This window comes from Psittacula echo (assembly GCF_963264785.1).
Source record: "Psittacula echo genome assembly, chromosome: 5".
NCBI lineage: Eukaryota > Metazoa > Chordata > Aves > Psittaciformes > Psittacidae > Psittacula > Psittacula echo.
Genome location: NC_137739.1, coordinates 6,716,662 through 6,743,308, shown reverse-complemented (window position 1 = coordinate 6,743,308; position 26,647 = coordinate 6,716,662). Strand labels below are relative to the sequence as shown.

The window sequence follows — 26,647 nt, the reverse complement described above, 5'->3', positions numbered from 1 at the left end:
AGATAGCAGGCAATTTAAGGAAAAACACGCCTGCCGACCATCAACAGGAACACAAAGCTTCACACTTACAGCAGCCCCAGTTAACCATCTTGTGAGATAATTCCCAAGACCACTCACCCCTCCTAACGCGCTGGCTTTAACGGCTCCCTCCATTGCTCCACTCACCAAAACACAGACAGTTGCTTCCACCTGCCTCCTTTTGTCTCCTTGGGCTTGATTGGTAATCCAGCTCAGCTGAGTTCCCTAAAAGACAGCACCAGAAGCTCAGCAGGAGATAGGCTGCAGCCGTAGCCAGGCAAACAGCAAAAAAAAAAAAAGAGAAAACAAACAACAAAACAAACCACAAAATCAGATATTTTTCTACATGCTATTCATGCTGTACCCTCATCAGATATCATATCCCCCTTCCAGCAGCGGGAGGTTCCCCAGTTGAACCAAAACTGAAAGACTCTGCCTGATGCACCAAAAATGCCAACTTGCTAAGCTAGGTTAAAATAAGCTGAACTTTAGCGCACTACATGGAGAGGTAGTTAACTTATGAAATAGAGCTTGATTTCCGAAGCAGAACCATGCAGACTTGCTTTTGAGCAGTGATGGGAGGCAATGACACACAAGGAACCAGCGTTACTCTCCTCATGATCAATTGACCAGATGCCCTTTGACTGAACTGATCTTGGTGAAAAAGTGCAAAAGCTGATGAAAGATGGGAAGCCTTGCCTTTGGCTTCATAGCAAAATGGTTTGCTATGATTAATATACCAGTACTTGAAGGATCCAGGGTGAAAGAATGGCTTCTAAGAGAATCAAAGTGCTGCACCTACATTGAGCTGTACCTCTGAACCACAGTATCACGAGGTCCCCGTAGGACAGCAAATCTTGTTCCTCCATAAAGGTACAGAGCAGTCCATGGGATTATGGCCCTGTCAGCTCTTTTTGTTCATAACTTTTCTTTTTCTGCGGGAAAAGCAGTGACTTCCGTTGTGCAAAACATAGTGACACTGTAACAGTGCACGGATGTGCTTCAGGAGAGTGCAGAGCATAAGGCTCTACATAACCTCTCAGGGAGGGAAGGAACAGTGCTTGATGGAGTCTGGCAGTGGAGGGACACTTTTTTGGGGAAAGAAATACTTTAATGTTGTTTAATCCAGGGAAAAATGGGCCAGCATGACCAGTGTTGAGATGACTCTATGGATAGGTGGTGGTGGGTATGCAGAAGCACTTTGCCACTCTCATTCATACTGCAGCCATTATGGCGTCTGTTCGAGCCCTGCTAAGGACCATAAAATCTGTGGGACCCCCTGCCCAAAGTCAGAATCAGCAACCCAGAGCATCCCTGCCTCGTCACCTGAAGATCATTGGAGTGGCTTGTCCCTTCCTCCAGACTCAGACAACCGCCAACAGCACCCCTTGGGCTCCAGAGGCTGCCCTGATCCCAGGACCACCAGCTCTACTAGCCATTAGGCCACCCAGCCATGGAGCCAACTCCACAGCTAACAGCAGTGGGAAAGAGGGCAGATTACCCTGCAGCATGCTCACGGATTATGACAGCCCGTAGAATCTCAGATTAAAAATAAGGGCTGCTCCTCCAGAGGAAGCAAAGCACAAGGCTTTGCTTGATGACCTTGCTCCGGCAAGGGGCTAGGGGTGAGGGGAAGCTGGACAATGACAGAGCAGAATCACAGCTCCCAGCCTGGGCACAGACCACGCTGACACTTTGCAATGCCATCCGTGCAGATTCCTCTCTCTGCTACCACTTTCTTTTTTTCCTGCCTTTTTTGTTTTTTTTGCAAACCTTTGTGGAACAGACGCCCTCTCCTTGCCCCAGTTGGAGCTGCAGTAGAATGAAAAGGGGGGTGGGAAGGAGGGAGGAGAGAAAAAAACCCGCTTTTGGTTGAGGTTTTCCTGTTACTATCACTGTAGCGTTTATTTAGCCAATCTCCTAACTATGACGTGAGGAAGGCAGGAATCATGGCTCTCTCATAATATTTAACACACCCACTGAAAGCTGGAGCTGCAGAGCTACTAGTCCAACCAGTCTCCAGAATTCAGTGTAGCTGAAAGAGGTTTTCACTCTGCACCTGCCAAAGATCTCTCCCCGCTCTTCCCTTCTCTCCCCCCTTCTCTCTTCCTTTCTCTCTCTCTAAAAGGCAGATCTGTAAGACCCAGCAGAGATCAAAGACGGGACCTCTTTGCTTAAAAGAACCTCTACTGATTTATATTAGTTTCTTTCCTCTAGTCCTTCCTCTCCCCCCCCCCCCCTTTTTTTTTTCTGTGCCATATTTAACCTTTATGTTGCAGTTGTGCCACCAGACAGTTTTGCGGCCAAAAAAACCCAACCCAAGCCAAAGCAAAAGCCCAGCTTGGATACAGCAGCCACCCAGACTTGATCTCAGTTGAACATACTAATCTCTCCCAAGCACTGGACGCGATGGATGAAGAAACTGGAACCGCTCAAAGAAAATGATTTTCCAGCCAATGTTCTTAAACAGTCTCAGAGAAGAGAGGGAGCGAGCGGGAGAGCGCTTCTGCTGCATCACTGGGCACATTCAAAGGAAGGGAGTCAGCGTTTCCAGCACAGCCAAATATTATGGATGATTTTTTTTCTTCTGTCGCCTTTCCGTACAGGTTTTCTTAATATTATTCTCCCCCCCCTTCCTCCACCCCGTCTTTTTTTTTTTTTTCCTTAGTTTTTTACATTTTATTTAATTAGAGCTAGTATCTGATGCCGGTTTCTCTTCAAGAATCAGTTTTCCCTATTTGTTGTGATCCCTGTAATAAAAAGAGAGAGAAATCGTGAGCAGATGGCTTTATACATTGCAATGCCGCTGGCATTGTTTTCCTCTTGATTTTAAAAGCCCGGTCCGGTGCTCCTTTATTTTTTATTTTTCCTTTTATTTTTTTTTTCTTTCTTCCCCCCTCCTAAGTTCTTGATGATACTGAGACATGAGGACCTATTGTTTTTAGCCTGTTTGTTTCTCGGCGCCTATGGAGGTAACTTTATTGACTTGATCGCTCGCTTCCCGATCCGAAGGGAGACAGCCGAAGCCCCGGGGGGGGAGCTGGAAGACCCACGCCTGCCCGGGCTTTCTCCGCCAAAGCGCTCCCGACCGACCCCGCCGCCTCCCCTCCCTTCCCCGGTAATTTATTAGCCGCCCCGGCCATGAAAATGCTCCTGGTCCGTAAGTTCCGGGTGCTGATCCTCATGGTGTTCCTCGTCGCCTGCACCATGCACATCATGATCGACCTGCTGCCGCGGCTGGAGCGGCGGGGGACCGAGGGCCGCCCCGGCTGCTCCTGTCCGCCGCCCGCCGCCGCGCCGCCCCGCGCCGCCCCGCGCTGGCCCAGCAAGCACACGCTGCGGATCCTGCAGGACTTCAGCGCCGAGCCGGGCTCCAACCTCTCCTCGCAGTCGCGGGAAGCGGCGGAGCGGGCGGCGGGCGGCGGCGGCGGCGGCCCGGGTGGCGGGGGGGCCACGGCAGCGGCGCGGACGCGGAGACTGATCGGCCCCGGGGCGCCGCGCCCGCCGCCCCCCGCCGCCGCCGCCGCCGCTCCGCTGGCCGCCCTCTTCCAGCACCCGCTGTACCGCGCCGCCCTGCCCCCGCTCGCCGACGGCGACCTCCTCTTCAATGTCAACAGCGACATCAGGTTCAACCCGCGGGCGGCCGAGCACACCGAGTGGTGAGTACGGCGGGGCACGGGGACGCGGTTTGGCTCCGATCGGGGCGGCAGGGATGGGTTTGCCGGGGTAGGGGTATCCCCGGGGTTGGGGGCGTGGGGGGGTTAAGAGGAAGGCTTAGCGGGGTGCTGGGCGGACGGTGTGGAAACGTGGCGCGGCGCTTCCCCGGGTCGCTGCCTTCCCGCGTATAACGTAGGGTTTCACCGGGCGGTCAGGAGAATGGATGTAATAACTGGTTTGGAGTAAGCAGAGGGTTGAACTGAACGATTCGATGTCACCGGCTAAAAAGAGATTGTACACAGGCGTGACCGGTTGTGCTTCTTGGAAAAAGAAAGAAAACAAAGCCCAAAAGCCATGAAATACAGCCTAATCACAGGAACAGGCTGGAGTGCCAAGGCCAAAGGGTCTGTATGCCCCAATATCCCATCTCCAGCTGTAGCCAGAGGCAGATGTTAGCAGTAAAAAGTAGAAAGAGGAGTGAGCCTCCCTCTCCAGCACCTTCCTGGCTTCCCAGCAGTGGGACCAGGCAGTAACACATGAACTTCCTTCAAAATCAAGGTCTGGTATCACAAAGGCATTCAGCCTGGCAGGTATTTCTGCCTTCGGGGTCTGATCCGTGCTCCATTTTTCATCCTCAATTAATTCCCAGTCCTAGCACCTCTTCTGCTTTCCAGCCTTCAAAGCAGTTGGTTGCCTCTGTGAATCCTATGCCCTTTTGGCTAGTAAGAAATGCTGAGAAATTTCAATGACTGAAAAATCAAAAGGGTTGTCTAATACAACAGCACCCTCTTCCAAACACACTGACACTGTAATGTTTAAACAGCTGCATTATACCGTGCAAAAGCTCTGTCAAGCCGCAAAGCAGCCAGTGTGAGAGGAGAAGTATTTCTGATTTCTGCCCCATGAGCATGTGAATTGTCCAGGCCCCTTCCATCTAATAATAAGAACTGGCTATGAAGTGAAATAGCCTGAAAAGTTCTGGTTTATCTGAGAGGGAAAATAAAAAGTCATAATTATATGAACATATGGAGATAACTAAAACCATGGAGGACTTCTGGATTGAAGATATGTGGTGGTTTATGCAGTAAGTGGAGAATGAAACTATCATTGATGTCCACAATGCAGCTGCCTCTTGTACATATTTTCCTTGGTGGCTGCAGCCAAAGTTCACAGAACTAACATGAAATTTAGGAGTTAAAAGCCATTTTAACAGTCATTTTCTGTAACGGTATCTTACTGCTAGGGAAGGGGCAAAACCATCCAGAGTTATTCTTTAGTAACCAGTTTGGAATGATCCAGTTTCTTCTCATTCTCTCTATTCAGAAAAAGAGGAGAGAGTGGGAGCATTTGGTACAACAGGTCAAGTTACTGCTGCACTCTCAGTTTCCAGAGCCACGTCCCTGTTAAATAAAGGTTCAGGGTGATGCTGTCCTTTGGGTCAAACTTGTAAAAGATACATGCAACATGATAAAACCTAAAGATGATACAAAACTTGCAGCTCTGTGTTTCTGCTATATAAGGGCCTCTGCTAACGCTCAGTGATGTCACTCTGAGTTTAGCTCGTGACTTTCATGGGCTTTAAATCAGGCATGATGAGTGGAAGTGAAAACCCATCTCCCATTTAGCCCCAGGTGGGAACAGGCTCCTGGTGTGCTGTCGGCACAGGGACAATCCCGGGGCTTCTCCCCCCACTGTAGTGTTTTGCCTTTCGAGGTTGTCACATTTGGAAGCCCTGTTTCTTGATGTCTGTTACAAACTGTAACATTATTTCTTTCTCCTCATTTTTGGGTTTTTGTTGTGGTGTTCTTTATTATTTAATTTTTTTATTTTTTTTTGGTGGTAGGCAAAATGAAGATAATGAAGAATTTTTGCCAACTGGAGAAACCTCCATAGACTCCTACCCAAACTGGTTAAAATTCCACATTGGCATTAATCGGTACGAGTTGTATTCCAGACATAATCCTGCAATTGAGGCTTTACTGCAAGACCTGGTCTCCCAAAAGATAACCAGTGTTGGTATGTTCAGATATATATATGTATATTTTTTTTTACCATTATTTGCTCATTGTTCAGGGTCTCATTGCTGTTTGATTATTAACATTTTGCATGGCTTCCCTCCCGTGTGTCTACAACACTGCTTCCCGACTTCTGTTCTCATTTTCCCTGTTAAACATAAAGAGATATTGCCATCTCTATATTACCTGAATAATTGCAAAGGCTGCCAGCGATGCAAACCCCATTCATTTCAGAGATATTTTAGACACGATCGCACTGAAAGTGCCCAATTTGGTTATTTAAAATAAATAGGGTCATAAAAAAAAGATGGCAAAAAGCAGGTAGCATCTTGCAGGAGCTAGATTGGTATTATTAACTGATTATTATTTAAAAGGCTGTGTCTGGCAGCACTCCTCTTCCCAAGGAAGGAGCAAGGCAGCTGACCTGCAGCCCTGCAGCGATGGCTGCAGGAGCATCCGGCACCGCGGGGCTCTGCGGCTCAGCAGAGCTGCAGCTTCCCCAGGCATCGTGCAGGGAGCTCCAGCCTCCCGCTGAGCAGAGTTCAGCTCTGTTTATTCTGCTTGTAGATCCACAACAGGGAAGTGCCCATGTCAACCTTTGGCTCTGGTTAAACAAGGTGACACAGTTCGGGGCTTTTCTCCAGGGCTGGTTAATGACAACGTGTCTTTCCTTGAATGTAGCTGCGTAGATGCGCAGGGAAAAAATAACCTCTACCCCAGATGAAAGCTCTGGGACACTAAACAAATGCACAGCCAGTGGTTTCCAGAGGTGGAGAGCTGTGGCACATGCAGTGGTTTCCGTTGGCCATGCGGAAAATGAAGTTACTTGTGCTGACCACAAAGTCTGTTTCAGACAGATGAAATAGCATGAGCTCTGGAAAAGTGCTGGTGATGTGTTGGCACCACGGGATGAGGTCAGCAGGTCTTTAACCCTGCAAGGCAAAAATTCCCCTGGCTTCAGCAGGAAATGGCCTGGGCAAGAATAGCAGGAGCAGCCCTAAGGTTTACATTTTCCTTCGTGTGAATCACAGCAGCTGCTGAGCAGGAATAAGGGAGGTCCTGGGTAATCAAGAGTGGGCTTATTTAGCTGATCCGGATGGAGTAGGTGTGAAATGCAGGATGCCACAGGAGAGCTTTGCCTCCATGAATTGAGCTGTCCGGTGGCTGTACTCAGCACACAGCTCTGCTCTGAGCTCTGCTGGGGCAGGATTTGGAATAGAGCAGTTTGTGGTACCCAGGTGCTATCTCACATGTTGGATTCAAGGGTCCAGTGGACACCTAGTTTATGAAAGATGACAAACACAGGCTCATTTATTAACCTGTGATGGGTTTTCTGTCCCCAAAACTCTGGATTGGAGTGATTCATTAAGGAGCTCGGGTTTGACAAGCCATGTATTTCCCCTTCTCTAGCTCAGATGTGACACTGTAGGTAGCAGCAGACTCTGCCTGTGCTCCTCTGACCTGTGCTGGAGGGTAACAAGGGCACTGGTGATTTTCTCCTTGACATGAGCCCTTTCTTGACCTTTTCCCTCAATACCAACTGATTTCTGGAATATTAGTGACACGTGAGAGTGGGGATTGAGCCAGCACTTGGTAATACATGAGTTAACATTGATCTTCAAGCATATCTGTGGAGGAGGAAAAGATGCAGGCTGTGCCCTTCCCCATCCCCTGAAGGCAGCAGCAGTGTCCCAGGTAGTGACCAGCCTGTCTCCAGCTCTGGGCAGAGGTGATGCTCAGCCAAACTATCTCCTGGCTCATCTGTTGAGGTTTACACAAAATGCATTGGCCATAGTGGTGTTTTGTACTGCATGGGTGCTAAGAGTATAGATCTCTATTTACCTCTTCAACACTTCAGAGTTCAGCCGTGTTGCCTATGCAGGAGGAGAGCAGTGTTTGCAGCACACTTGGCAGCGTTTGAGCCATGAAGTCTGTCACTTCTGCAGAGCAGTGGGATGCTAAGGTTATGTAGGGACATAGAAGCTGGTGGCGGAAAAAGGGAGGTAGGAATGAAAAATAATAGTTTAGTGCTCACTCTTCACTTGATCTTCAGTTACGCTTCCGGGCATGTTGCTTAACCTCTGTATGCTTCAGTTAACCTAGCAGCAAAATGGTTATCAAAAAAAATAGGAGTGAAGTCGTGACCCTGGTGACGTAAGTGGAAGTTTTGCCATTTGCTTCCCTGGGGCCATGACTTCACCTAATGTGTCGTATAGATGTGTCATGAGGTTTCCATTAATTATGATTTTGATAGAGCTTTCAAATCAGTGGGGAGAAGGGGCTATGGGACCACAGAGGAAGATTTATGATTGGCTTTTAGTGATTTCCTATGGGATTGTCTCTCTGTTAATGTTTGAAGAAGGCTCTTCAGAACATGATAGGGTTTGTTATGCTCATAAGAAAAGCACAGAGACATGGTTTCTATCAATGATTCAGTATAATTTCCATAAACTAAAACATGAAGTACATTTGGTGTTGGTATTGGTCACTGTGGGAACTGACAGGGAATGATGTCTACACATCAATCCCAGTCTAAAATCAAGTATATGGAAATGAAAGGGGACTTTTGCCAATGTAGAAATGGCAGGATCTGAATTTTGCTGGTAGGTAGCATCTACCTCTTGCCCCTGTGGGGATTTAGGAGCTTTGTCAGGTTTCAAAGCAAGAAAGAGCATTTTGTGAATACACTATACTTCTTTTTTTGGTTTTCTTTATTACACAGTGCAGCGTCTTTTATGTGGCAAATTCTTTGGGTGTTTGAAAGTACATGTTTTAAAATAATACTTGCCAGTTTTCAGCTTTACTGCAGAGCAGCAGCAGGGATTCAAAAGTGTGTAAGCTGATTAATGGAGAGTAATATATTTGACCGAAGGGCATTTATAGAGTTGTTACATTCTTTTGCATATTCCTGCATATCTTTTGTCTTTTTTTTTTTTTCCTTATAGTCAATTCTTATTGTTTTGCTGTTTTTTATTTTTTTAAGGCAGCTGCGAAGATGCCAGGTTAGAAGTATAAAATAAACGGAAACCTTCATAAATGCCCAATCTTCAGGCTTCTTTTTTCAAGCAGGGCAATTAAATATAGAGGCTTACATGTATTAGATGAGGTAGGATATTGCTTTATCCAGTTTCTTTCCAGTGTCCAGATTTGCCTTGGCTCTCATAGAATTAGGTGATTTGCTGTGTGAGTTCTTGATACCTATAGTAATTAGATCCAATCTGCAGCTAAACAGCTTTCTTAGCCACATTGTCATTTCTCTGCTCAGCTTACATTATTTATGGAGGAGAGTGGTGACCAAATTGATCCCCGCCATCTATTAGAACTGCTCACATAACTCTGTAACATGCAGTGTTATTTTAAAATGAAAACGGTGACAGAAGCAATTCCCAAGAGCAGGGAGTGCCAAGGTGACATTTTCTTGATGTTAAAGTTTAAATGGAACAAATCCATGGATGGGAAGGAGCATCACATTCAGCTCCCACAGTGACACCTACAGCTGGCCTTGAAAAGAACAGGGTTACCCAGAGCTTCCAAGCTGAGGATGTATTCTGTGCCCTGCATCAATATATATATTTCGTATTCATTTTATTCAGCATAAAAGGGATAGCTCTTAATTTGGTTTAATTCACTGAAAATTTCCTCTTGCCAGAAATAGGAGCCTAGAGAGAATTGGTTTTTCATTGAGCACTGAAACACAGTTTTCAGAAGAAGCACATGGACAGGCAATTACATACTTCCTTTGCCTTTCATAACTGTTTATGGCATGCATAAATAACCATAGTTAGCTATTTTCTTGCATATTTACAAGACGTCTGTGCATAATTGTGGTAGCACTGTCAGCAGTTTGACAACAAATATGGCATGGTGCATTGTGTGGTCTTGATCTTGATTGTACTGATGTCCAGAGGAGCTGTGTTGTGGGATTGCCTGTGAGCAGAATAGGTTTTCCTAATTCCTGTGTTTAGTTGGGGTTTATTTTTTGATTCTTTAAATTCACTGGTTGGTAGGGTTTGGAAACATTACCTGACCGAGTTAATTTCTGAGCCTGCAATGCCTTCAGTTTGTACAAGCAGTGATTAGAAAGCAAGCATGCAAGATTACTCACACGGTGAATAAATGCTGCAATTAACTGAGGTGGACTCTGCTTCAAGTCAGGGAAAAAAGAAAAAGACAAGATGCTTAATATTGGATGTAAATTCTGTTGCTAAAGAAAATTATTAAAATTTCATCCAAAGGGAGGGAAAAAATGCTGTTGAGAACATGTGAAAAACATAATTAAATGTAGCGCCATTGATTTACTGTGTAAGAAAACAATGAATCTGCCAAGAGTCAACAGATTGATTTAATGTACAACTCCAGATGAAAGGAGGGGACTTAACATGTACAACAAAGCCTCTGAATGATTTCACAGATCTGTTCCCCTCTACAAGTCTTTTGCTGTCTCAACTAAACCAGGAAAGGCCTTTAAAAACAAGTTAGCAGAATGGGCTCAACAAGAACAAATTAAGAGATGATGAGGAATTGGATTTGTTCTGAAATACGTTCTTTACAGTGTGTACAGGGCCATGTCTCTAGCCTGGGGCAGAGTATTACTTTTTAAAGCCAACCAGCACATTTATATTAAATTTAAGCTTGGCCTATAAATAGGAATCCAAAATCATAGAATCACAGAATAGTTAGGGTTGGAAAGGACCTTAAGATCATTTAGTTCTAACCCCCCTGCCATGGGCAGGGACACCCCACACTAAACCATGCCACCCAAGGCCTTATCCAACCTGGCCTTGAACACCGCCAGGGATGGAGCATTCACAACCGCCCTGGGCAACCCATTCCAGTGCCTCACCACCCTCTCAGTAAAGAACTTCCTCCTTATATCCAATCTAAACTTCCCTTGTTTCAGTTTTAACCCGTTATCCCTTGTCCTGTCACTACAGTCCCTGATGAATAGTCCATTCCTAGCATCCTCTTAGGCCCCCTTCACATACTGGCTGTTTCAGATGTTAACTGCATCCCAGGCTTCGACTGGATCTCACTTCTCAGGCATTAGCTTTGCATAATTAAATACACTTTAAGAAGTTTGTGGATCCTGACCAGGGTCAGAGGTCTTGTTGGGACTCTTGCTCTCCATCAGAAGACCATAAGGACTGGACAGGCCAGTAGAATGAGGGCTATCATGCAGCAAAGCAGGAGCTCAAAAGCCAGACCAGTTTAAATTCCAAATCCTTTTGGGTCAAATCCCTTTGGGCAACATTGTGCCTCTGCTAGGAGTTAGTATCAGATACTAGCCAGAAACACTAGCATACAGTTATGAAAAGATGATTTGGAAATGATAGGTTGTGCATGTTTTATACTGGATGGTGTCTTTGGATCGGGAAGGGAATTTGGGTTTTTTATGGGTGAGGAGACAAGCTGGGGAAGCAGCAGATGTGGCATGTGGCCATGAGAACTGGTTCATAGATGTAAACGGACTGGGGATTTTCGGAGGCTTGATTCAAAGTCCGTCAGAGAAAACAGAAGTAATATCACCAGTTTCACTAGTCTAGTACAAGACTGTAATCCCACAGACACTCAAGCTAAAAAGATATCTTGGAATATTTTGCAAAGCCTTCTAAAATTAGGAAGATTTCTGATCATATCTGGAAACTCTTACACTGGGTTAACAGGAAGGGTTAATGCTGCTTTCCATTTCCTTCTACCTTGGGGGGAAAAAAGACAGCCTTGAGATAACCTGAAGATAAAAAGCAATGATGGTATTGGGATTTGTTTTTAACACTGTGCCAGTGTGTCCAGGAGCTGTATGAGACTTGATTTGAGGTACCTGCTGTGAGCTACTAGGTTTATAAAGTCTTTTACAGAGCTGTTCATGACCTGTGATGTTAAAGTACATTCAGAAACCTTAAAATACAGTGAATTCAGAGTGTGACTAGCGGTTCTCTTGGAGTCAGTACAGCTTCACATTGCAAGGCCTTCTTAAAAATACCTCAGCCTGCCGATCATAGATGTGGCATTTCTTGGAAAGTTGTGTATGCTGCTTCTGGGGTTTATGAATTCTTCACGAGTGTTCCCGTGGGCAGTAGGTGAAGGCACAAGAGCATCTCTAGGTGAGCAAATAGTGTTTGGGAATAAGCTCCTGGAGGACAACGGAGCTTCTGCTGTTTGGCCATAATGGTTTAACTGAGATCTGAGAAGGAAAGGGAGTTACTGAAGAAATAATACAGCTTAGAAAATGAGAGTGAAGCCAACATGCAGATGTAACACTAAGTTAGGACAAGGGAAATAATCTGACCTAGAGGTCTGAGCAAATCATCTTCAATGAGATCCTCTCTTTTCTGACGTTGCCACCCCCAAGATTTAGGCAATTCCCAAAGTCAGTTTAGTTTAGAGGTGCATGAAGGGTTGTGTTGAGCTCAAAAGGACTGTCTCAGATGAGGAGACTGCAGGGATTACAATATGAGGTTGTAACTAGTCTGGTCTTGGAGGGTGGCTTTGAATCATCTCCAGCCTGGCCAGCAGTTCTGCAATGCTGAGTGAGCAGCCAGAGTGGGAATATCTGCATGTGAATCCATATGATGTGGGGAGAAGCCAGCATGGACCTCTGGCACGGGTTGTTGCTCACAATGCCTGCCGTAAGGCGTGATGGGACACCATTCCCACCAATGTCACCCTCTGTTTTGGGGAGGTCCAAAGTTTATTCCTAGCAGCAGCAGAGGGACAACATGCCAGCAAAACTTGTGTTTGGTCAAGGCTACTATTGCAACCAAGTAAGGCATTAATACAGTAAGATGGATCTAAAAAGACCATGCTTTTTAGATGCTTTTGTCTTACTTCAGCATAATTCCTTCTGTCAGGAAACCAGGCCTTTGTGAAGAATTATTCTGAATTGTTAATCTTCATACATTTCCCTGCTTGGTGATGACACACTGGTGGTTGAGTTCGTCTGCTAATAAAATCATCTGTTGAGTGGCTTCAATTTTCTGAGAAACAAGTCTCCTTAGTGTATCTGAAACTTTGTGCTTACAAAAGGGCGTGCTGGAACATCCTTTCTTCTTGGCATTGCTGTGATTTCCCAAAAGCTTGGCTTCCCAGCCATACCCCAAAATAGGCTCTATCTTTGCCTTTTCTCTCACTAGCTTACAGGATCTTTGGTGTATTTTGGACATACATGTCTCTCAGAGGAGATGGAGCCAACCTCCAAGCCCTGAGCTGCTCAAAATTGACTGAAAAAGCATAAATTGCATCAATTTTAGAGAAGAAACAGTCTTCAGCTGGTGTGAGCAGTCTGCAAGCAGCTGTGTTGAGGTTGATGGGATGGAGAGAATTGTATCTCACAGACAGGAAGCAATTCTGCCCTTTGGTTCTGAGGCTGATATTACTGACCTATTTGGGGATAGCCCATGCAAACAGCAGTGCATGGTTGTGCCTTGAAAGAGTTGGGCAAGTTGTATCTTCAGCAGAGGCTGGGCCAGGAAGATGGTGGAGGATCTCCTAGGCAGGACCATGTGTCCCTGTAGGCATGAGGCAAGGGCAGCTCCAGCTCCTTGGTTGCTGTCCAGACTAACCAGGAGTGTTTCCAGAGTGCATAGCTGGGCTGTGATGGTCCACATGTAGATTTGTGGGAGGAGGATTGCTGCTTCTCAAAGCCTTTGGACTCTGAGCTGAAGGCCTGTGCTCCTTCTTCCCTCAGGTGCATATCAACTGACCTGCTCTGCACAAGAGAGGGAGTTTAATATGTGAAAGCCATGTTCTGCTTTACCTGTTCAGTGCAAACTATTTAATGCCCTTTAATATCTAATTATTTATTTGTTCCTTTGGGATAAAGTGGAAATGCAAGAGAGGGCTGGGATCAGCAAAACAGCAAGGCAAGAGGGATTTTATTCTAGGAAAAGTATAATTACACTCACCAGATTTACATAGCATTTTCTTGCAAAAATATAGATTACAAGTGCTGAAAGGGAGCTGATGACCTATCAGTAATAAGGCACAGAGATGAGTAATTAAAAGGATGTGCAGCTAATAGCATTGGTTAGAGACAAAAATGTACAAGCTATATAGGTGCGACAAGGGCAGCTTTAAGATAAAACTTGCAGAGCAAGGTAACTTGACATTTATGTTATTCTCCAGTTGACATGGGTTTTGTCAGAACTGTAAAGAAGGGGCTTAATTATTTGATCATTCTTAGGGAGCATTTTTAAAGGACTAACTCATCCACACAGACACAACTGCCATGGCCTGCCTATCTGAACACAGAAGTGAATAAAGGAGACAGGGTATAGGTCATTTCATTTATTCAGAGCGGTTTTGATTCAGTAGAAAAGCAGCTAGTTTGCCAAAGTATATATTTATTTGTTTTAAGTAGCCTTATAATTAAGTAAAATGCATTTTTATGAGTTCTTACACAAAAAAAAACCCCTCGCTCTGACTTTAGAAACACCATGATCTGTCTGTTAACATGATACTGTCCAAACAGTTCAAACTGATTTGAATAAATGTCAGTCTTAAATTCCCATTAGCTCGCAGCTGGGAAGTGTTTGGGCAAAGATGGCCCTTGGTGTGCAGTGTGGACCTCAGTCCTTGCTACCTCCACATGACCTGTCCTACCCTCCCAGCAGAGCCAGCAACCCACTCTGCACAGCTCTGCTTTCATGTATGAACTACCTTGGGATCCCTTGAAGCTACTGGATGGGCTTGGATACATATCCATTGTGCATAGAGGAGATGAATGTACACATATCTACTACTCAGCAGCAGTTATTAAAATCACAGCAGAGATCAGAGATTGCTGTAGTATCTGCTCATACTGTTAATTTAGGAGATGTCTGCTGAGCATTGGACTCTACATCCCAGCTGCAGTTGTCTTCAGTAGCACCCTATGCCCTTTCCCAGTGTGTGTCCCTTGTTAAAAGGAATTCCGAAAGCGATTGAACATGGAGAAAACAAGACTCCAAGGGCTGTTCGTATACATGCTGTTCAATTAAGGTGCTTACAGAGCCCATAGTGGCCAACTGAAGAAGACAAAGACATGTTGGGAAGTACAATCCATTTTTAGTCCTGGTTGGCAGCTCAAAGCCCTCCCCTGTACTCTGCCCCTGCTGAATAATCTGTTGCCCAGTTAGGATTACTCTGCTTGGTGCTCAGATACTGCAGTGCTGAATCTACTACAGAGCAAAAGAGACATGATTTTGTTTCAAGGAAGCTGAATGTAAGTAGATCCACATGTAGCATTTTAAAGGGGTTTTGTTTTTTTTCCCACAGCAATGAAATCAGGAGGCACCCAGCTGAAGCTGATCATGACGTTCCAGAACTATGGACAAGCATTGTTCAAACCAATGAAGTAAGTAAAAAAAGTCTGTGTTGTAAAGTGAAATGGTGTTGGAATAGTCTGTTGCTATTTTCTAAGCCGTTAAAAGTTTGCTGTGGTATCTCTCGAGGTTAATGTGTTGAGTTCCCTAGGCTTGCTGCTATGTGCAAAGCTTCAAGGTCTGTTGAAACCTTGCCCTGCTAGACTGGTCTTTGGAAGAGATACTGAGAAAGCTTCAGATACATTACAGTCTTCTCAGGAATGTTATTCACTCTGATCTCTGTCAAATCTCCCATCATAAATACAGGATGTTTTCAGCATTTCTATTTTATATAAACTTACTCTGCAGATCTGAGCTTTATCTGTGTCAGTCTTCCTCTGGAAAATGGCCAGATGAGAGAGATGGTTCAGAGCAGCTTTGAGAGAGCTAAATAGTATTTGTCTGATAAATTATAGTTTAATCCGTTGATTTATTGTTGTTTGTATTAAAGGATTGTATTAGTCATTTGGCTGTGGCTCTGCTGACTCTGTGAAAATGAGTTTATCTGAGAGTGGTACTGCAAGGTAATGAATCTAGAAAGAAAGGGAAGGACTAGGATGATACAGCCTTAATTTGTGCCTGCCCAGATCCCATTGAGATGAGAGAAGTTATTGAGATACAAAGCAGATGTAAATGAGTTCTGAATCCTGACCTGTGTGTTTGTGTTGTAATAAGGAAAATGACTCCGTACTTATTGTAGAGGGTTTAGCAAAGACACTCGGGGCTGCAAAATGTTTAATGAAGCTACTCAGTATCTGTGTCGAGGGTACCACTGGAATAATAAATTAATTTCCTTCCTTTGTTCCCACTGTAGGGAAGTTCAGTTAATTTCCTCTAAGATGGTCCATGAAAGACTAAAGTAACTGAGAACGAGTGGTTTGGAATATGTGTTGGCGCTGTGTTATAGCTATAGAGGGGATCACAGCTGCTGGCTGGAGACTGAGAATTTCCCTGTTTCACTATAGATTTTGATATAGACTGACTTCAGACAAATACAGATTTGACTTGATCTTATTTGACTGCCAGAATGGCCAAAGAATTGGTCTCACTTTCCTTCAACCCAAGTTTGAGCGGGACCCCTCCTTACGTGCATTCATCTTGGGAATAACAAGAGAATCCCATGAACTTCCAGGCACCACAAGACATTTTTTCAAAGGCCAAACGCCTTTATGTAATTTCCCAAATTGCACACAAATTTCTCCATATTTCTAGTGGATTGCTGATTGCCTGGGAGAGGTCAGAGGAAGCACAGACAATACTGATGAGTCAGGAAGGACGTATCAGAGCACCTACTCCAACATCTTCCCTTCCTCTCTCTGCCCTCTCCCCGAATGCTGAGATCATCAGATCACCAATGAATGGGCCTATCCCCTATATCTGCAAGTTTGATGTGTATAGGCACAATTCTTAATTGTGTCTTATCCCACATGCAGAATGAAGAACCAGGTGGATTCAGGAGCCTTTAAGTGTTCAGCGGAATTGTGGTTGTGCTGTTGGCTTTTTACATAGTGTGTGATTTGTTTCTTCTCCCTTTGCTGAGATGCAGATAACCTCAGTCTTTATCATTGGTATGACACTGTAATTCTGGGAATGCTAATGAGGTCAAATAAAAAGTTTACTGTTTCTACTGTGCTATACACAGCCTCAGCAAGATGATGGATGATGATAGAGGTACAGCCATGTTCCTGAGTCGAAGCAGTTACTACCATCCACTAGAACAATAACAGAAATTGATGATGTCTTAATCATTCCCTTTGGTTGATTTGAAGGGCAGCAACACCCTATTTTCTAACTGCTCTTTGCATTAGACATACCACTGGAAAAGGCAGCTTTAGAGCACTCAGCAGCTGTGTTCCCAGTCACCACACCTTACAGTAGCAATGCTGCTGCACTTGGGCGGAGCATCCCTGAACACATTAGTGATTTTGAATAAGGATGTTTGCAAGCACTTGTCTTTGTTCTGATAACAGTGAACAAGGAGCCAGATGCTTGGCTAGCATAAATCTTTCTAGGTCCTTTGGCATATGCTCCCATTGGCCTCTTTCACCAGCATATGGGCTGTTGTTGATGAAGTTCTTCGAGAGGTTTGCAGCATCATTTCTTTGTACAGAAATAAGCAGCCTAGAAATAAAATAAAAAAATAAAATCAGGTTTTAAAGCTATGAGACTTCTTAATGTAGGACCTTCTTCAGGCCCTAGATACCTTCCAGGCTGTTTCTGGTGCTCCCTCTTTACTGCAGGGTATCCTTCTGATCCAGGCTTCATGAAGCTGGGTGTGCCTTCCCAGGACAGGGGGCTATCAGGAGCTCACAGAGCAGGGACAGCCATCTCTGGTAGTGTAAAGGGCATCTTTTTCTACCTAGCTTAGCTTGAGGACCATAAAATACAATGCTGGCAGCTGCTTCTAAGGTCAGCTCATTGAAGGAAGCTGGATAGGGGATAGTTAGGATGTCTCCATGTGATATATCCTATGTATTCCATATGTGTTATTGTGTTATCAGCTCCATGGCTTTTCAAAGCAGCAGAAATAACACTTTTTTTTCTCCCAAGATGATAAGCCTCATCGTACAAGCACCCTTCTTCATGAACCCCAGATAATGCAACCATTAAATAGCACTGAGTGTCCATCTGCAAATAAAAAGTGGGGCCTCAGTTTATCTCGTAGTGCTGGAGGGAGCAATATGAGTTGCATCTATGTTAAACTGAGCCACTGTTGTTTTTAGAAAATATTGTGGGCATCAGTAGGATTTCAGGCCTGATCCCAAGGAAAACTGGTAATTGGGAAATTCCCTCCTGTGTGGGATGTGAAGTTCTGAAAGCTGAATGGCGTGAGGTACGTGTAGAATAATACATAGACATGAGGCCAGCCTCTGCTTGGTTGTGATTCATTTGCTCTACCTGGAAAGCTGGTTTTGCTGTAGATAACTGTACTCAGCATCTTCCAAACTGAATTAATACCAATTTGAACAGGATTGTGTCAGACAGGGGAGACAATGAAAACCCTTCCCTGATACAGCTGGCCATCTGCTAGTGGAAGGGCAGGTTTCCATACCTTTGGCAGTGACTTCTGTAGGGCAGTCACAGCAAAATGTACTCCCTGGCAAATTGCTTGAAACCCTGCAGAACTCATCTTACTTGGTCTGCCCTTTCCCAGCCTCCCAATTCCACACTGAATTTATCCAGGAAGTAAGCCAGCTCCACAAAGGCCCAGGCAGGATCTGGAAATGGGGAAACCAGAATCTGCCTTTGGCACATTTTGTGCTCAGTGTTTGACATTAACTGACAACTCTTCATCTGGTCGTTGATTCAGGCTAGTGGAGTAAACGAGAGGAGGGATACTTAGCAGTCCGGGAAATGTGATAGTGGTAAATAAAGCCTGATCAACTACAATTATTTTATTTATTCGTGGCTCTGCATCTTCATTTCTGAAATAATTGCCCAAAAATTATTGCAGAGGAAGCCAAATCTACTTATAAAGCCTATGGCCCAGTGTAGATTTCTTTGCTAATTCCAAATGCATCATAGAAAAAGCGTGTATTTACTAAAACTCCAGGGAAGATTTAATGTACTTGCAATGTATCTTACAGTTAATGTGTAGTTTTATTTAGCTCATAACAGTTCAATCATACAAAATTATTACCATATGGGACAGGAAAAAAATAGCAACCTCCCCTTCTCCCATGATTAGTGTGTCTAACTGTACTAATATTGTACAGCATAATAAAATTTATTTACATGATCACTGATATCTGCAGCTGCAGCTTTGTATATGATTTATCAGGTAGGGATAGTGTAGAGCCATAAATTCCAAAGGGTTTTGGCTTATTTGTCTAAGAGGAACACGTGCTTTATAGTTTTATTTGGTTTCCCTTTGTTTCTGCTAGCTGGTGGAGTTAAACAGCTGGCTCAGCAACAAAACCAACACACTGTTTTTTTCCTCCCAGGGCTTTATTCTTGAAGGGACAGACTCTGTTCCAGCAGAGTCAGTGTTAGAATTCCTATTGTACATGCTGGTGCCAGGATTTCGAGAGAGGTTTTTACAGTTCCTTATGGAAAAGCCAAATAGAATCGAATAGAAAATGATACCTTGCTATTGGGGTTGTGAGAAATGTGTCCTGTGGTCTGTGTTTAAGAATGACATCTCTCACTCCCAGTTTTATAGACTGCCTTGTAGAAATGTGTAGAAAGGGTATTCATTATAAAATCTTTGAGGTTTATTTGTTCAATTCAAAGAAATAATACTGTATCCAGTGAACTCACTTTGGACTGAAACAGGTAAAAGCCAGTTCTGTTCCAGCTTTAGATTTTGCTTGGTATTTTTAACATCGCTTTTCTTTTCTTCTGCTTTTACAAGTCACACTGCAGGATTGCTAAAAGCCACATGGCTGTTTCTTTCAGTAGCTGAAGTTTGTGGTCTTAATTAGCAGCAGAGTGGTATCAGGACAGAAGAGACTTTTGGGGTCATGAAATCTAGCCTTCTTGAATCACAGCTGATCATCCCATGAAACCCCAGTGCCAGCCACAAAATAAGCTGGTAGTCATGGTCTAGTGGAAAGGTAGTGCTTTACAGAGGTAAACCAAGCACACTCACCTTTCAGCTTCTGTAACATTCCTATAGCATATCTGTTGGCTGAAGGCAAAGATGCTGTTAGCTGGTTGAAATCTAGCAGTCAAAGTCATGGGGAAGATAATATTTTTGTTTTCATTGGCAAAGCACAGCTCTTTATTGGCTTTTAAATGTCGTACTTATAGCGACAAAGGATTAGTAACGTTCTTTGAGTTTCTCTTTGATTTCCTTTTAGGATTGCTCAACAAATAATGCATTTTTTGATTGGGACATTAAATAGGCCAAACAATCCCTGTAATACGAACAACTGTTAATCGCTTTCATTTCCTACAGTTATATTCCCTTTCCAAAGCTGCAGTGTGAGTGTTGTACCTGTGAAATGCAGCCTCCAGGCCTGATTATCATATCAATTAGGTTGATGTAATTCTTCCGAATTGGCACCAAAGCTTCCAAATCAGAGGAGTTGAAATGAACTTCAGAATCAGGGCCACTGGAAGATTGCTTTCCTTATTACATTGCATATCATGCTGTTTTGAGGAAATACGTTTTTTTAAACCTGTTGCATTTCAGCTGGCAGGCATCCAGTATAAACACACTGTTATAAGTCAACATAGCAATTAAATCAAATTGCAATGTTTTCTCTGAGCAGCTAGAGAAGTGATATGCATCCAGTAGCTGCTACGCTAGAAGCCTTTCAGGATTAACACTTCAGCAAGCTGGAATGTGCCATGCAAGACCTTACTGAGTAGTGGGTGGTCAAAGTACAAACCCAGCCGCTATGTTTTGTCACTTGGCTTAAGCCATGTTACTGTACCAGTCACTGGAGAATGCTGGTAATGCTCAAGGTGTGTTACTGGAGACCTAATGTTGAGACCTCATAGCAGCATTCCAGTATCTGAAGGAGGCCTACAAGGATGCTGGAGAGGGACTCTTCATTAGGGACTGTAGTGATAGGACAAGGGGTAACGGGTTCAAACTTAAACAGGGGAAGTTTAGATTGGATGTAAGGAAGAAGTTCTTTACTGTGAAGGTGATGAGGCACTGGAACAGATTGCCCAAAGAAGTGATGAATGCTCCATCCCTGGCAGTGTTCAAGGCCAGGTTGGACAGAGCCTTGGGTGACATGGTCTAGGGTGAGGCATCCCTGCCCATGGCAGGGGGTTGGAACTGGATGATCTTAAGGTCCTTTCCAACCTCAACTATTCTATGATTCTATGAATAAACTGGTAGGAAAGGTTAAAGCTGCTAATCCCAGCATTCAGTTTATATAGGTGTATTTTAAAATTGCAAGGAGTGCTGTCTCATTACCTCATGAAGAAGAGATTGTGGGTTTTTGCTGCTGGAAGTAATAATCAGTAATCAGATATTCTGTGGACCTTACCCCTGAGAATTTGGGCTTTTTAAGGGCATTCAAATCCTTACCTACCAAATCCCTGCTGAAATGTTTATCTGAGTGAGACTGACAGGCAGATTTGATTGTACTTACATCAGGAATCAGTCTGGAGTAAACTGGATGAATTATATCACTTGATATTTCAAGTACATGAGACCTGAATGTGCTCCTAAATAAGGACAGTAGAGGTTGCCATGTAGTATTTTAGCTCTTTAATTTTTGGTATATTATGCATGAACTGTGTTTCTCTTGCAGCTAATCCTGTTCATCACATCAGACTTCTTCAGTATTTCAATGCCAATTGTGTTTTAAGAGTCAGCAGCGCCTCTGGTCCAAATCTCATTTATGCAGATTGGAAAATTTGCAGTGACTTCAAGGAGAGCTGGATCAGGATTGAGGCTGACTGATGGCTCTGGACAGCAATGAAATCCAGTCTGTCTCACTGTGCACTGCGTTTTCCTTTGCCACAGCTCAGCAACTGCTGCCTAAAATACTGATCAATCCCACCCAGCCCAGGAGCGATTTGTTCTCAGATTCTGAGAGCGTGTTTATGAAATGACCTGAGAGTCAAAGTCTGCAAAGTCCAGGTAGCTCAAAGGTTGTCTATTCAGATTAGGATTTGTAGGGATCTGTAGTAGCAGTGTTTCATCATGCTAGCAGCCAGGACGGGCAAAACAAACCTCTTTCCCTCAACACCAGCTCGGTTGTGCAATCTCAGGCCTGGATTATCCCTGGAGCTGCACAGGAGCTGCTTGGAGCCAGGATAGAACAAAATGAGTCCCAGAAGTGGGAGGGAGCACACTTTCCTTCGGCAAACCTGGGCTGTTTTGCTGGATATCACCGTGTCCATGGGGTTTAGCACCATCCCACTTCCTGTCACTGGGAAGCTGCCATCCATCACTGCTGGTGAATTCTCCCCAAAGTCCTTCTCCCCTGACTCCCCCATGGCATCTTCAGCTCCTGACAGGAGAAGACTTCACTCTGCAGCTTACAGAAATGTCAGCCCCATGGTCTCTGTGAATGGGCCTTTTGCAAAAATAATTCAAGCCTTGCATTTGTTTTCAACTGATTTGGGGTTTCTCCAGCAGATGATAACGCAATGCTCAATATCTGCTTTTGTTCTTGTCTTACACAGACACAAGTGGTCACAGATACTGACTGTACCTGCCCCTTGTCACCATTTTAAGGGAGAGCTGAGTGGACAGTCGTATTTTACAGTAGTGAAGTGTGTCTGCTTGATGAGCTGCCTTTTATCTAAGTGCTTATAGACCCTTGCTAATTAGTCTTTAGGAACAAAGACATGCTGGTGCTTATTCTTTTTTCTTTAAGCTGGTTATTGCAGCAGCTAACAGGTTTTTTTACATGTTACCACAATGTGTTAGGAAAGAAGCATCTTCAGTGTCTGATTTTAATCAAGCTACTTCTTCATTTTAATTGTCTGCGTACCAAGAAATGCAGTCCTGTGGCTCTATCTTTTACTCAGAGACCCACTTTCAGTTCCTCAGTTTCTTATTTCACACATTTTACCCTGCACTGGAGGGGCAGAAAAGCAGCAAATGTTATCAAGGGAAGAGCTGGCCTGAAATGCATAACCTGTAATTCACTGCTAAGTAACAGGGCTTGGTACGTGGGGGACTCGGTGTAGCAGTGAGGTTTAGATGTCCTTAGTAAATTGAACCAAAAAAATATGCCCAAAATGTTTTCAGTGGGATATGCAGACAACACTACCCTGAAATATTTCATGGCAATTTGCCTCCATTTCTCTACAATTTATAATCCTTAAACTAGGCTCAAGAGACTGAAATTCAGGGAGGGAAAATGATTTGTGCAAGACTCGTGGCGTAAACCAGAGGCTGAAGCTGTTTTCTCTCTGGAGCAGCACGTATGGCTTTATCCTGGAGACGAATTGTGCTGTGCTCATATTCCCCCTTGGAAACAGTTATTTTTAGATGTTTTATGGAGCTAAATTGCTCCCTCTCTGCTCCTGGTCTTATCCGACACAGTGATAGCTCTGGGGATCCTCACCGCTTTGGAGGAGGCAGATGGGGATTTGGCCACTTGCTCTGAGATTTGTTTGAAGTTTGTTTGCTGTTGTTACAAGAGCTTATTAAAGCTCTCAACATTTCTACAGGTTTCTTGAGTTAGGGCAGCTGGCAGTCGGAAAGGGCAGGAGATAAGCAGCAGTGAAATGGATCTGATGAAATAGCTAGGACCCACGTCCAGCTCTGCTGGAGGTCACTGGTTCAGGCGACACAGTCCCATGGTCAGGGATGACGTGAAAGCAGGGTGGCATTTGGGAGAAGCTCACAACCGAAGTAAGAGCATCTTGCAGGTTGAGACAGGAAGGTTTTGACAAAGCTGAGAGGCTTAAGAGGGCACACAGAGCGCGTCCAAATTATGCCCTTGGCACAGTGCTATTGGTGACTCACTCCTGTAAACAAACAAAAATGCGTGTTTGAAATAGACATAATACCTGTTAATAATACAGCTGTCGGACACACTGGATATCTCTGGCTTTTTATTTCTTCATTTACAGTGTCTGGCTCAATGGTGTTAGTACCTTTCTTGTTAACATTTTTCCACCCTCCTGCATGTGGGTAAATACAAGTGAGAAAGCCTGGAAGACTCATTTGCATGTGAAGAAGTAGCAGAAACCCAGAGTAAATAGCATCTGCAAATGTGTGGGAGCTGGAGAGTAGGGGGGGGGACACAGCAAAACTGTTGTAAATAGAAGCAGTTTAAAGTGCTGGATTATGCACTGTGGATAATAAAACACCCCAAGCCAGCACGTAAGCCAGATACTGTTCTCAGCAGTAGAATCCAACTGATCCTGTTAGCACTTCAAGCTCCTTTTGTAAACCCTGCTGACTGGGGGTCCAAGTTCTTCATGTAGGGGTGGTCAACTGGCCAGAGAGTAAGTAACGCCATGGCTGTGCATGGAGACCTGTAACAGCAGAAATATTGCATGCAGACTTCAGATACACACAGTCTGTATATGGATTTTAAACTACTTTGATTAGCTGGCATGAAGCAGCAAAATAAATGAAGCTATTAAATTAATCTGTAGATTTAGGGGGAAACCTAGCAATGACTGGTGTATTTCCTTTGGTTTTCAGTACGACTGGCTTGTATTTTGATTCTACCTCTTGAAACGGAAGATTTTGACCCAGCGTATTTGCATTTCCTTCTCTTTTGTGCCTGTTTGAATCACCACAATATGATAATCCAGCCAAAATTTTCAAGCCAACCTCTTTTGCATCTGATTCTTTAGGGGTTTATTAAGCAGAAAATCTGATTCCTGGGGCATAAACCCCAGAGGTTTTTCAGCCTGTCATGTTGCAAGCCCAGGTTTTGTGTCAAGGCCCTGAGTGAGCCTCAGCCAGGAGGAGGGGACAGCGATGCTGTGATTGGATCACCAGCTCTGCCTCCTGGGGCTGAAGATGGCAGAGACGACTTAAAGCATAATCCTGCTTTTCTCCATAAGATCGAAATGTGGGGCTGGGGATGGCTGCCAGCAGAAGGACAGGGTGCAGTAAGGAGGGTTTGTGCCAGCCCTGTGCAAAGCGGGGATGGCATCTGTCCCCTTCAGCATGGACCCAGTGCCACCACAAGCCTCCAGGTCTCCCCTCATTCACAGTAGCAGCCAACTTGACATCTCAGGGCTCTGACACCAGCAAAACAGGGTACACAAAGAGGGGGACAGCCTAGGGTCACCATTGCCTGCTTGATTTTCCTATTTCCAGAGCCAGCTCCAAGTTGAAACCATCTTTTTCTGCAGCCTCCTGACGCCAGGTACAAGAGCTGGGTAACTGGGAATTTAGCCCAAAACATGCCCTTTTTTGCTTTGCCTGACCTACTTGTCACTGCCCACGGGGAGCCGCAGGGTTTCTGATCCTCTCATGCCTTTGCTTTGGAGTCAGGCTTTTGTGCTGCTGATTGTATCACAGTACCTTGAAGCTATCTTGGTGTGCACTGGATATTTAGGTACAGAAGCTGCTTTTTATGAGCTTCTGTAGCACTCAGGGCACTAATGCTTCACCTGAAGCAGCAGTGAAGCCTCCTCTTTGGTGCTGCGGTACCACAGGGCAGTGCCAGTTGGAGCAAGTCCATGGCTCCAGGGGGCATGAGGTATAGCCAGGTCCTGCTCTGTTAGCAGTTGGCAAGGCCATGTAGAAGAGATGGGTTTTGCAGCATATCCAGGCCACGTCTTCAAGTCCAGGCTCTTCTGACACCCGTGAAATTGTCTGACAACTTGTGAGCAGGCACCGTGCCATGCAAGCAGATGGGCATGAATGTCCTGGCTGCCAAGAGCCTGGGATGTTCATCTGACAGAGGGGAGTGAGAGCAGAGCTCCTCGGTGCTTGTGTCCAAATGCCTGTCCCTCCTGAAGTTATCATGGAAAGACTGGGCACAGCGATGGGATGTCTGGTTTGGGCATGGGGTGTTTCACAGCAGAGATGGTACCCCCACATTTTCCCTCTGCTTGCTGCTACTCCATCGCTGAGGACAAGGTAGTTTCTGAGCTGCTTTCAGCTCAAGCTCCTCATTCCATTCGGGACAGCCTGCTCCCAGCACTTTCCTGTGTCCTCCAGAGACTCACCTTGAAGGCAACAGCACAGCAATTCTTTTTTTACTACCTCTGCTAGGTGGTTTTCTGTGAGAGCCTGGCTCTTGCCAAAAGTGAATCCTGAGATAAAAGGATTAAAAAAGGCTTCACAGAAATTGTCACAAGAGCTTTCTTTAAAACAGAACTCCAGAGAAGGCCTTAATGCTTCTTGGCCTGAGGGGCAGCTTTTCTCACACAGGCATACTTTTCATGATGATTGACACATCATTAATTAACTGTTATTAATTAACCCCATAATCTGAAGGGATGGGGGAGGAATTCCTTGCAGGCCTGGGTCTCGTAATTTCTTTGAACGCAAGTCCTCTGTTCTGCTGCACCTCCAAACCCATCTGTCTTCAGGACTGAAGAAGCTCATAAAGAAGACAGAATTAATGAACAACCTTTTATAGACCCCCTTCAACCGCCTTCATTTCCTGACAGCCGCAGTTCGAACATGATTTGTGGGAGTGAGACTATTTATCTGTTACTCTGAGTTTAGAGGAAGGGAAACGTGGAAACAAAATCAGTTGTTGCCTTTCACCCTCCCCTTGTTCCCTGCTGTGTAGGATATGATGCTGTGAAGGATATGGGATCCATCTGTAACATAACGCTGGCTGAGTGTGTGGATGGTCACACACCTCCTTGTAGGCTTGTCGTGCTATGAAAGCTCAAAGTTAAAGCAGAAAACCACTCTTGCCTCTCTGTTTTAGCCACGCTAAAGTGCTGAGCTGCACCCCCAACAGCAGCAGAAGGGACAAATTCTTCCCTTGCTGACTTCAGTTGGGCTTTGCCAGTGTCCTTGAAGACTTTATTTTGCTCGGATCAGTTTGAGCCAGCCCGTATCTTCTGCCAGTTCTGCCTGGTGGCCTCTAATAATCTCATCTGTCAGGCAGCAGAGTGATTATAGCTTTATTTAACTTACTTTGTCTGCATTTGCCTTTCAAGGAGCAACAATGCAGCAATTCTGTAAGCTAAATGTGGCCTTAGAAAGAAATTTCCTCTTTATCCACAAATACCAGATTCTTGGGAGGATGCCAATCTTGATAAGACATC

General features: G+C 44.6%; 1 protein-coding gene across 1 annotated transcript in view; it reads left to right on the top strand.

Moving 5' to 3' along the window:
• The first annotated feature begins 2,354 nt into the window (after window positions 1–2,354).
• FAM20C (FAM20C golgi associated secretory pathway kinase) overlaps window positions 2,355–26,647 on the top strand; it is a 59,303-nt gene continuing 35,010 nt past the window's right edge. The window contains exons 1-3 of the mRNA XM_080617373.1: window positions 2,355–3,677; window positions 5,519–5,691; window positions 14,943–15,021. Of these exons, the coding sequence (XP_080473499.1) occupies window positions 3,160–3,677; window positions 5,519–5,691; window positions 14,943–15,021 (770 nt within the window). The 5' untranslated portion in view covers window positions 2,355–3,159. The remainder of the gene's footprint in view (window positions 3,678–5,518; window positions 5,692–14,942; window positions 15,022–26,647) is intronic.